At 43.5% G+C, this 12,250-nt stretch overlaps 1 protein-coding gene across 6 annotated transcripts in view; it reads left to right on the top strand.

Moving 5' to 3' along the window:
• ankrd44 (ankyrin repeat domain 44) overlaps positions 1-11,794 on the top strand; it is a 41,261-nt gene extending 29,467 nt beyond the window's left edge. For 2 of the 6 annotated variants that reach the window (XM_033987249.2, XM_055230679.1), the window contains exons 15-28: positions 245-310; positions 1,539-1,650; positions 2,326-2,394; positions 3,105-3,306; positions 4,561-4,648; positions 4,725-4,842; positions 6,291-6,513; positions 6,955-7,042; positions 7,609-7,692; positions 7,774-7,919; positions 8,011-8,093; positions 8,610-8,692; positions 8,782-8,873; positions 9,981-11,794. In XM_033987249.2, the coding sequence (XP_033843140.1) occupies positions 245-310; positions 1,539-1,650; positions 2,326-2,394; positions 3,105-3,306; positions 4,561-4,648; positions 4,725-4,842; positions 6,291-6,513; positions 6,955-7,042; positions 7,609-7,692; positions 7,774-7,919; positions 8,011-8,093; positions 8,610-8,692; positions 8,782-8,873; positions 9,981-10,270 (1,744 nt within the window). In that variant the 3' untranslated portion in view covers positions 10,271-11,794. Of the gene's footprint in view, positions 1-244; positions 311-1,538; positions 1,651-2,325; positions 2,395-3,104; positions 3,307-4,560; positions 4,649-4,724; positions 4,843-6,290; positions 6,514-6,954; positions 7,043-7,608; positions 7,693-7,773; positions 7,920-8,010; positions 8,094-8,609; positions 8,693-8,781; positions 8,874-9,769; positions 9,809-9,980 lie in introns of all 6 variants that reach the window. The other 4 variants (XM_055230682.1, XM_033987251.2, XM_055230680.1 and 1 more) reach the window with 3 other exon arrangements.
• The last annotated feature ends 456 nt before the right edge of the window (positions 11,795-12,250 follow it).

The raw sequence follows: 12,250 nt of genomic DNA, 5'->3' as shown, positions 1-12,250 counted from the left end.
TCTGTTTCTTACCTTCTCTCCTAACGCTGCCGTCTGCATATAGAAACTAGATGATCCGCACCTTGCAGTTTCCATGGTAACGGGGTCATACGCAGTTCAGACTTTAATACAGCGTGTATGGCCTCCAGCGTGCAGTGGTTACCTCACCTGTTGGCGGCGCCGGTGCCAGGCTCTGAAATCCGTTTTAGTTTGACAGGGCAGAACTAAAGATGAAAGTATTAACCCTGTGTGTGTCTCCGCTAAGGCGTCGAGTCGCTCTGGAGCCCGAGAGCGAAGGAGTCCAGGCCGAGAAGGAGAAGGAAGCAGCTCTGTGAGTGTCATCAACGTGAACATGTTACACAGTTAGACCAGGGGTTCTCAACAGGAGGGTCAGGGGTCAGAAGTAGGTCACGGGGAAGAGTAGTTTCACAGTTCATTTGAAGCCATCGTAGTTATATAATATTGTACGGCAGGAAATTAACACGTTTAATGATACGAAATACAAAATAATATGAGTATCTATGAGTTTATGGGAATGAAGGAATGTACTGCACCGATACCAACAAACAAACGAGACACATGAAAACATAATGGGTTTTATAAGGGATGTTTACACTGGTTTGATCCTGTTCTGAATCCGGTTTAGTGTTGATGTAGACTGGGTTTGATCCTGCTCTAATCCTGGTTTTGTCCTGGGCTGGATCAGGTTTAGTTCCGGGTTTAGTCCAAGTTTAGTCCCAGTTTAGTCCCAGTTAAATCCAAGTTTGGTCCCAGTTTGGTCCCAGTTTGGTCCCAGTTTGGTCCCAGTTTGGTCCCAGTTTGGTCCCAGTTTGGTCCAAGTTTGGTCCAAGTTTGGTCCAAGTTTGGTCCAAGTTTGGTCCAAGTTTGGTCCAAGTTTGGTCCAAGTTTGGTCCAAGTTTGGTCCAAGTTTGGTCCAAGTTTGGTCCAAGTTTGGTCCAAGTTTGGTCCCAGTTTGGTCCAAGTTTGGTCCCAGTTTGGTCCCAGTTTGGCCCCAGTTTAGCCCCAGTTTATTCCAAGTTTATTCCAAGTTTATTCCAAGTTTGGCACCAGTTTAGTCCCAGTTTAGCCCCAATTTAGTCCCAGTTTAGTCCAAGTTTAGTCCAAGTTTAGTCCAAGTTTAGTCCAAGTTTAGTCCAAGTTTAGTCCAAGTTTAGTCCAAGTTTAGTCCAAGTTTAGTCCAAGTTTAGTCCAAGTTTAGTCCAAGTTTAGTCCAAGTTTAGTCCCAATTTAGCCCCAGTTTAGCCCAAGTTTAGTCCCAGTTTAGCCCAAGTTTAGTCCCAGTTTAGCCCCAATTTAGTCCCAGTTTAGCTCCAATTTAGTCCCAGTTTAGTCCAAGTTTAGCCCCAGTTTAGCCCCAGTTTAGCCCCAGTTTAGCCCCAGTTTAGTCCCAGTTTAACCCAAGTTTAGTCCCAGTTTAGCCCCAGTTTAGCCCCAGTTTAGATGTAGTGTTTGTGTCAGTGTGAATAGAAACTAAACATAATAAATGTAAATGTTCTCGCTCTTTGGGAACTCACTGAACAGTTATTTTCTCGTTTCAGATGTTTAGAGTTCCTTCTGCAGAGTGGAGCCACAGCGTCTCTCAAAGACAAACAGGGCTACAGTCCTGTCCACTACGCCGCTGCCTACGGTCACCGGCACTGCCTCAAACTGGTCTGTGTCGACACATCAGAGCATCATAGACTCTGTGCACAACAGCTCAACCTCACTGTCCAGATTTATCTCTATGAGGTTATTGCCAAGTCACGCTTAAGTTAATAAATATTTAAAGGTCAGGTATTGGACAGGGACCTGAGGCTGCACGTCTCTGACCACACACAAATGAGGTAGTGTTGGAAAGTGGAAAAAATATCTCTTGAGCAATAATGATTCACTTTCGAAGTCAGGAAACAAAAAAAAGGTTTATTCAGCAAGTCTTGAGTTTCCCCGAGTCTCTCATCTGACCTCTGAGTGTTTATACCAGAATAACAAAGCTACATTTCAAAGCAGAGTGACTTTTGTTCCGCCCCCATGAGTTAATCAACTTTTACACTTGGACAGATGGGACAAAGCCTTCACACATGTCCCGGTCCATGTCCATGTCCATGTCCATGTCCGTGCGGCTCTGACAGACTGACACAGGTCAAATGCATTTACACAGAGACATGAAAAGAGGAGAATATTTTCTTTACAACATGATACAAATCCATTTCCATCACAGTAGTTTCTCTGAGACACTGTGAGCTTCTGTGCACAGAGCCTACTGCAACTCATTTTTAACATTTGAACTTTGTGTATTTGCGTCTGTTTAATATCTCGTACATTATTATTATTATTGTGACGTCACAGTTGCTGGACAGAGATGACAGTCTCCAAGATCCAGAATCACCAAATGCAAGAAGTCCTTTGCACCTGGCTGTAAGTTTACCCCATTTATCAAAATATCAAACTGTACGAACTCATTTTACTGTCTCTAATAATAATAATCATAATAATCATAATAATCTTTACTTATACAGCTCTTTTCTGAACAAGAATAATTCAAACGAGTACATCAGTGCAGTACAGGGCGACAGTAGCTCAGTGGGTAAAGTGTTTGTCCACTGATCTGAAGGTTGACGGTGCGATTCCAGCTCTCACCGATAAATTCTGTCGTTGTGTCCTTGGGCAAGACACTTAACCTCCCCCCCGCTCCCAGTGTCTGTGTGCACTGGTGTATGAATATGTGTGTGAATGTGTGTGTGAATCTGTGTGTGAATCTGTGAGTGGTTCTTTGATGTAAAGCCCTTTGAGCCTTGAAGGTGGAAAAGCGGCGCCCATGCGATCACAAAAATGGAATACGCTCCGAGGAAAAGCAAAACTGGACACGTTGGTGACACAATTGCAATTTAATAATCTGATAACAAACTTTTATACACACACCTGCGCTTGTTTTTGATGTTTACTTATTTGTTTTGATTGTTTTTTCGGTTTGTGTTGTATTTTAAACAGGGCACCCATGAAAAAGAGAGTCTCATTGGGTCTCCCTGTATAAATAAAGATAAATAAATACAAATAAGATAAAATATAGTTAAAATATCAAGTGTTTCTTAAAAGACGTTTCCCTGAGAGCAGCCGTTTGTCCGCAGGCGTACCACGGCCACGCCCAGGCGCTGGAGGTGCTGTTACAGGGGCAGAGGGACGTGGACCAGAGGGACGAGGTGGGCAGGACTCCTCTGGCTCTGGCTGCACTCAGGGGTCACACAGACTGCGTACACACCCTCCTCAGCCAGGGGGCGTCGCCGCGCACCACCGACAACCAGTACAGACGCAGCCCCCTCCATATGGCAGGTAGGGAGACGGACGCGGGTCGTTTGAAGTGAAGTTAAAGGCCTGGAAATTAACGGACCAGATGATTCAAACTTACAAATATACATATACTTTTAATAGTTTTTTTGTTTGTACTTCCACTTATCCGGGGTTGGGTCGCGGGGGGCAGCGGTCTAAGCAGGGACTCCCAGACTTCCCTCACCCCAGACACTTCCTCCAGCTCCTCCAGCGGGACCACAGGACGTTCCCAGGCCAGACGATAGACATAGTCCCTCCAGCGTGTCCTGGGTCTCTCTATTTGTTTATGTACAAATAAACTCAAATTTATGAGCGTGGCAAGAATTTTCAGACCTACAGTGTTTATATAAAGAGGTCAGGGGTCAGGGGTCGGGAGATAAAAAAACGTTTTATCCAGAGATTTTAACCTAAACATTTCACAGGCCTCTTAACGTAGGGCCCATAGTTTTAGAGCACAAATCTTTTTAATGTATCTAGTTTGAACTAAGATGAAAAAAGACTAGGAACAGAAGGAACATGAGGTTGATTTCGTGTTTAGTCCCTTTTTAAATATATTTATTATGTTGTTTTGAATAAAGCCACATGTTTTCCCCAGATGCTTGTACAAGTGAATCTGTATTAAATCTCCAGTCTGTTCTCAGCAGATCTGTGCGTGTGTGTCGTCTAAGAAGTGATGGAAGAAGTGCTCCTTTTTGTTACTTAAGTGAAAGTACAGAGCAAAAAAAATACTAAAAGAATGAAAAAAATCTTCTTAAGTAAAAGTATTAAAGTACCTGTTTAAAAATGTACTTTAAGAGTAAAAAGGAGAAGTATTTTGTGCAGATTTTGAGTCTTACAAAGCTTCAGATGTGGTGATTTTGAGTTGCATTTTGTTCAACAGAAACAAAAACAAACTGAATTGATCTTTTTTTTTTATTTGTACATTTCCGTTTTGCGCAAATTTGAACGTGTTAAAAATAAATAAATAATAAATAAAAATAAATAAAAAATAAAAATAATAATAAATAAATAAAATAAATATATGATAATAAAAAAACTTTAACTTTTCAGTCCTGTTCAAAAATGTAGTGGAGTAGAAAGTACAGATGCTGCTCTCAAATGTACTGAAGTAAAAGTAAAAAACTTCAAAATCTAAAGTACACATTTGAGCTATGTGTACTTCACTTAAGTACAGCACTACTTGTACTTCATTACGTTCCTCCACTGCATCACACCATTATCAAACACCTGTGACATTTTGTTTCTTCACTTTTCTAGTAATGAATGGCCATACGACCTGTGTGCGCCTCCTGATGGACGAACCTGACGGTGCAGAGCTGGTGGACGCCCCGGACGCTCAAGGACAGTGAGTGGTTTTGTGTGTGTGGTTTTTCGTTTGCAGTTTGTTGGTTGGTTGGTTTAATCGTACCTGTGTCTCTCAGGACTCCTCTGATGCTCTCCGTAGCGGGAGGTCACGTTGACGTCGTCTCTTTGTTGTTGGAGAGAGAAGCGAACGTGAACATGGCCGACACCCACGGCCTCACGGCTCTGCATTTAGGGGTAAATGTTCGACCGTGTATTTGAATTAGACGCACATTGGCATAAGAAAGTGTGATTACTTTTCATTCACACACGTTCAACACAGAGACCTGCATATTTAGAGTCTTCTCTCAAGCAGAAAACACTCTGTTCCACTTTGTGATGTCACGTGGCGATACAGGAAGTGCTCCACTGTGTTTTTAAACTCCACACACCGTCACTAGAATCACTGAACACAAGGACTAACACACACCAAAACAAAAGCAAAACAACAGGGCGTCTCAACTCACTGGAGCCAGTCTCCCAAACTGACCAATGACTGACCAATAGAAACTCACCTCAGCTTGTCGTCATAGCAACCAAGTGTCCCATACAAAAGCATTTACATTAACAACAACACATGAACATGAATGTACAGTGGTCCCTCATTTATCGCGGGGGTTACATTCTAAAAATAATCCGCAATAGGCGAAATACGTGAAGTATCTGCTTTTATTTTTACAGTTATTCTCTATGTTCTTTTCTGTAAAACCCCTCACCACACACTTTATACACTTTTCTCACACAGGCGTTAACATTTCTCACATTTCTCTCTCGTTTAAACTCTCTCAAAGTTCAAACCTTCGTCGGCGTCTTTGTCGGTGCAGAACATTTCATCGACATTGTGGGTTTTGTCGGGGAGAAAACAAATTGCAAACGTACAGCACTTCAGAGTCACACTGCGATCCGACGTTTATGTAAATTTGTCTGAACACATTCTGATAAACACATGATATAGCGAGGGACAACTGTAAACACAAACAAGAACAACAAAAGGTGTAAAGACTGAACTAAACACAAAATATAACACATCATTACAGTATAAATGATAGTTTCACACCGATCAAGAAGCAATTTGTGGAAAAAAGTGTTGAAAAGTGTTGAAAATGTCCCACACTGATGACATTACACTGGGAGAATTCTGTCCAAAAGTTCAGCACAATTTACACTCTCTCTTTTTTTGTTTATTTGACTTAAACAGCTGCACAAAATTTACGTTACATCACAAACAACAAATACATTTTTCTGATAAACATGATTTCAACAAAATAAAAATCTAAGAAAAGGCTTTATTTGTCAAATAGTAATTCCTGAGTTTTGGCTCATTCTGCAGCATGTTTTCTCGGTGACAGTTATGAAATCTCCTCGTGTGATGTCACGATTTACAACCAGGAAGTAAAATTTGAAACCTAAAAAATGATCGAACTGGGAAAAGATTTTTTAGCAAAATCTTAAACCTAATGATGTGAACTGTGTTTTAGTGAAGTGAGTGTTGTAACCCGTCACTTTAAGAAACTAAAGTTCTTGAAGTGAACGTAAAAGTGAACATAATAAACAGTCTAGTTCATTCATCTTTTATAGACTTTATTTTATATTGAATGATAGTCGTACTTATCACAGTCTAACCTTCTCAAACCCTCTCGTCTCAGCTGCTGTGTGGTCAGGAGGAGTGCATCCAGTGTCTGTTGGAGCAGGAGGCGTCCGTCCTCATCGGAGACTCCAAAGGTCGCACTCCCATACACCTGGCTGCGGCCCGGGGACACGCCTCCTGGCTCAGTGAGCTGCTCGGGATGGCCTGCTCCGAGCCGTCGGCCCTGCCCCCTCTCCGAGACCTCCACGGGTACACGCCTCTGCACTGGGCCTGTTACTACGGTGAGGCTCATCCCAGAGTCTCATGCGTTTCCACAGTGACCGGGGATTATTATGAGTTTATCGTAAAAGTCGTACGCAGACGATGAATTTAGTCTTTTATTGTCCAAAGGGGAAATTTGATTGGCCTGTGGTTGTATAATTAACACAATACAATGAATCAAGGTTTGTGTCTGTGTAGAGAGGCATCGATACCATACTAGATCAGATATCGGCTCTAAATATCGATTCAGCCGATATATAAATGGATGTAATACGACTGTTTACTGTGGTCGACCCAGAAAGTCTCAGAATGTTTGAACTTTTATTTATACAAAGTTGTTCTGTTGTTATTTCAGATCATTAACAGTTACATAAACACATTTGGATCTGTTTTGTTTTATTTTATTTTTGTTTAAAGGAAATAAACATATCTCATTTTCTTCTGATTAAATGTGTTTTCAGGCCATGAGGGCTGTGTGGAGGTTCTACTGGAGCAGAAAGGCTGTCGCTGCATCGATGGAAATGCTTTTACTCCTCTGCACTGCGCTGTGTAAGAACCGGGACTGAACCGGGACTGAACCAGGACAAAACCAGGACTGAACCAGGACTGTACCAGGACTGAACCAGGACTAAACCAGGACTGAACCAGGACTGAACCAGGACAAAACCAGGTCTAAACCAGGTCTAAACCAGGTCTAAACCAAGACAGAACCAGGACAAAACCTAGTCTAAACCAGGTCTAAACCAGGTCTAAACCAGGTCTAAACCAAGACAGAACCAGGACAAAACCTAGTCTAAACCAGGTCTAAACCAGGTCTAAACCAGGACAAAACCTAGTCTAAACCAGGTCTAAACCAGGACTGAACCAGGACTGAACCAGGACTGAACCAGGACTGAACCAGGACTGAACCAGGACTGAACCAGGACTGAACCAGGTCTAAACCAGGACTAATCCAGGTCTAAACCAGGACCAGACAAAAATCCTCTCTCGTGACCCTGAGATACTTCCACTCCTGCACTTGACTCCATTCCGTTACATTTTCAAACTTCCTTTTATAGCTGTGAACATTTCCCTCTTTTCATTTTAAACGTGTGTATTTTTCTTCCTAAACACAGAGTAAATGACCATGAGGCTTGTGCGTCACTACTGCTCGAAGCAATGGGCTCGGACATCGCCGGCTGTAAGGACGCTAAAGACCGGTGAGTTTAGTTTCACTTTTGAAATGGAGGACAGTTTGTATTTGATTCTGTGAGGTTCAAAATGTTCTTCCTCTGCTGTAGGACTCCTCTTCACGCCGCAGCCTTCTCTGGTCATGTAGACTGTGTTCAGCTGCTGCTTTCCCATGATGCACCTGTGGATGCGGTGGATCAGTCTGGACGCACTGCTCTGATGATGGCTGCAGACAAGGGAAAGGTGGAGGCTCTAGGTGTGTATTTGGACAGTTTGGGTTTTAAATTGAAGGGTTTGTCAAATGTATGTCACTTTCACTTTCACTTTTGTTGTTTTTGTGATTCCAGAGGTGCTGTTGACCGGCGCCAACGCAAATCTTACTCTCACAGACAAAGATGGCAACACCGCACTGCATCTGGCTTGTAGTAGTGTAAGAGGCTTAAGAGTTTTACCATAGACTGTATATATAAATGGACGTAGCTAACCTGCTAGCCGCCACGTTCCAAACAGGAAGTGATCATGAGCGCGCATCCGGCTCCATCGATTCAGTCAGACTCATCATTTTGGTCTTAAATGTTCGTATTAACCCGCTCTACATGATCCGTTACATTTTATTTCACTATTGTGTCTGTAAATCAAGGTATGAACATTAATAACCGACAAATCAGACGCGTTGCTAAGCAGTGCGGCCGGGAAGGGGCGTTAACTTCAACAGCCTCTCTCCGGATTGGCTCTTTAGTTGCTATGACACTCGCGGTGGGAATTCTAAATGTGGAATTCTGCTCTAAATTGGCCTCGATGAGCTTCATTTGACCGGAGCCGAACGCTGTGGGTGACGTCGCGCTCACTTAGTCCACTGCTTTATACAGACTATGAGTTTTCCGTTCATTTTAATGTTTTTTCTGGTTGCGTTTTTGCTTTATTTACATCCCGGTTGTTGTTCCAGGGGAAGGAGGAGTGTGTTATGTTGATTCTTGAAAAACTCTCAGATTCCACACTCATCAATGCAACAAACACTGCGCTGCAAACGTAAGGATCTCTAATACTAGCTGTTTATTTTGCTCAGAATAGGGTCATTTACTTTATTTACTTATTTATTTTTCTTCTTTTCCTCCCAGTCCTCTGCATCTGTCTGCTCGCAGTGGTCTGAAGCAGGCCGTCCAGGAGCTGTTGTCCAGAGGGGCCAACGTCCAGACAGTCGATGAGAACGGTAGGCTTTTATACGTCGTCTAGATCTGGTGGTTTTCAGATTATAGAATGTGATGATGTCATACTACCAGATGGGGGCGCACAAGAGCCAGATTCTCCCGTTGATTTAAATTGTACTTGATTAAACCTGATTATTTCTGTTCACAACTGGACCTTAGACCTCACCATATTTCAGTTCATTTAATATTCTTTTTCAGACCAAGGTTTGTTTTCGTACCTGACAGTCTGGACTACTCACTAGCGCCATCTGCTGTCCGATTTCTTCAGGACAGTATCCCAGGTGTGTGAGAGTAAAAACGCCCCCCTCGTCCCAGTTCAAAGTCCCGCGGGCACGTTTCCGTATCCCGATTGGCTCCTTAATCCAGCGACGATGTTTGTTGTTCCTCTGTCCCGATGACGTTTGAGACACTGTCCTGAAGAAGTCGGACTGCGGGTGGCGCTGTCGTCCTGCCTCCACCTGTAGGTTTAAATCAGCTGACCGGACACGTCACAGCAACATCACGTGACCACTGTGAGGCGCTAGTGAGCCGTCCAAACTGTCAGGGACGAAAACAAACTGAATCTTGGTCCTGGGAAAAGAATCTATTGAAAAAATAAGTTATGAGGAAACCGGATGAACCTGATTGGACAGTTTGGCTCGTAGAAGTTATGACATCATCTGAAACCAGCAAAGAGCCACAGTGCATCTATGTGAATGGACTGTTTTGCAGCATGAGTTTTTGACGTCTTGATCAGGGTTCCCACTGAAAACAACCCCAACTTTAGACTTATTACTCCATTTTTTTTGTATGTTTTGATAAATTCGGAGTCTAATTATCCGGAGTTACACAGTGGAAATCTTGACGTGCTTTTTTTTTTTTTGTTGCCTGCTGTTCGTTTAACTCTGAATGTTTTTAGACGTGAGCTGTGGTCGCTCTGTGCATAGTCTGCCCCTATGTGAGTATTTCTGTTGCAAAAAATGCTGTAACTAATTGAATGCCGCTTCATCCCTCCTCTGTGTGTTTTCGCTTCGCCCTCCTGCTTCCTCCGCGCCCACGTCTGCTCCCATCTGCCCCTCCCTCCCCCGTCCCCCGTCCCCCGTCCTCCGTCTCCTCTGTCTCTGCCTCAGGTTTGACTCCTGCTCTGGCTTGTGCTCCTAGCAGAGAGGTGGCTGATTGTCTGGCTCTCATTCTGGCTACCATGATGCCTTTCTGCTCCCCTTCCAGCTCGGGGGCTCCCTCTCCAGGTGCCCTCCTGAGACAGCTGCCCCCTCACGGAGGTAAAGTCCCACCCGCCCTCACCCCCGCCGCCGCCGCTGCCGCCGCCTGTGCCCGGGGTCAGCGCAGCCCCAGGAACCCCTCGGGACCATCCAGCGAAGGAACCACTGAGAACGACTCAGAGGATTCGGAGACGTTCTGAACCTCCTCCCTTCTACCTCGCACTATTTAGACTTTTTCAATTTGACAGTGTTTCAGAGGCAGAGGGTCCGACGCGGCCGCTGTACCTTCTGCGCCAGTGATCCCTGCTGTTTTTACCTGCACTGCTGAGGTCTGACTGCGGCGGTCCCTCGTACTGAACAGAACAAACAGGGTCTTCTTCGTGCTCGCGCCCCCCTTCCCTCCACGTCCTCTCTGCTCACGGGTGCTTCGATCCAAAACGACCTCGGTACATCTGTCTTAAGCCATTTTTACCCGTTTGTATAATTATGTAGAATTCTAGGCGACTGCAGTGTAAATCTACTCTTTTTTTAATGTTTTCAAACCAAATATTTAAATACCAACCGCAGATAAAAAGGCATGTTGATACAGAATCCAGTTTACTATTGGCAACAACCAGGTTTGATCCGGCGCAAAAGAAAAATTCAAATCTGTCACTGGACAAAAAGTCGTAGGAGTGAAGACGTTTTTTTTTGGCTGCTCCCTTCAGACAGATATAAGGCAGTGTCCAGCAGTAATCTGACTAAAACTTACTCTCCACGTGACAGATTTGAAGTTTTCTTTTACTGAACTACTGTAAGAAAAACAAAAGTTGTGTCCTCCAGCTGGAATCCCTTTCGTTTTGCAGTCAATGCTTCCTCCTAAACCATTTACACGTACATCCTCCTACATTTACTATCACATTGTATATAAAATAAATTCGCCTAAACAGGGTCGGTACTGCACTCGGCTAAAGAGGTACTGAGAAAACAAAACAAAACAAAAAAAAACAAAAAATCTAAATATAAAAGCGATTTCTGGAAGATGCTGATTGGCTTTTTGCACTTGTGTAGACGACGGTAGCCAGGGTTTCCCCCATTTGGGCAGCTCCAAATGTCATGCAAGTCTTACACGCAAACACCTTAAGATGCCATTATTAATGTAGTTATTTATTATACAACTTTTTGAAGGTACAAAAGATACTGCCAGCACTTAAATGTAACACAGGGCCTCGTCCAGTCCTCGCCACAGACTGTGTAGAGACGTGGACAAAGGGAGTGTGACGTCACCCACGGCGTTCAGCTCCAGACGAATGAAGCTCACGGAGGCTAGAGTCGCCCGTGATCACTTCCTGTTTGTAACGGGAGCGGCGGCTAGCACGTTAGCTATGTCCACTTCTATATACAGTCTGTGGTCCTTGCGCTCTACCAGCTGTGTGCCATGTCCCATTTCCAGTGCCTTGTTCAATCGTTCTCATTTTGAAACATTTTGGAGGTAAAAACGACACCTTAAAGAGGCAGTTTACCCTCATCGTCACGGCCCTTGAACTTATTTAAACTTTTGAGGAACTGGGTTTGATTTTCTGTATTTATCCATTTTGTATTACTGTGTTTGAGTTCATCTACAGCACAAGATTTGAGAAGTACTTCGAACTAAAGACGCCACGGCTCCCCACTGTATATTAAACCAAAAGTAAAACCACGTACTACAAGATGATGTAAGAAGGTGAACTGCCTCTTGTAGAAAACGATGTCTTTGATGACTTAAAGGGCCCATGTTACACTAATCTCTGATCTGTTCTAATATTTCCTCGTCACAAACAGACCTGGAGTTGTGCTTTTTTGTTTAATTCACACATGTTTAACACACAAACCCTGCAGATTTACGCTGAGTTCTTCTCTCAAATGGAAAACGCTCTGTTGTACCTTGTGATGTCATGAAGTGGTGATATACAGGAAGTGCTCCGTTGTGTTTTTAAACTCCACACACCTTCATTTGTAGAATCATTTGGATCATTTCAGACCTGGAATTGTAAAGATAAAAAGGAGCTGTTAACTTCAAAAACTACCACTTCATGACATCACAAGGTGGAACGGAGCATTTTCAGCTTTGAAGATGTAAATCAAACATGTGTGAATGAAACAAAACACAACTCCAGGTCTGTTTTTGAGAAGGGAACAGCGTTATAACACGACTTAAAGCT

The sequence above is a fragment of the Periophthalmus magnuspinnatus genome, chromosome 21, assembly GCF_009829125.3.
Source record: "Periophthalmus magnuspinnatus isolate fPerMag1 chromosome 21, fPerMag1.2.pri, whole genome shotgun sequence".
NCBI lineage: Eukaryota > Metazoa > Chordata > Actinopteri > Gobiiformes > Gobiidae > Periophthalmus > Periophthalmus magnuspinnatus.
This window is presented reverse-complemented; position numbering and strand designations above follow the sequence as displayed.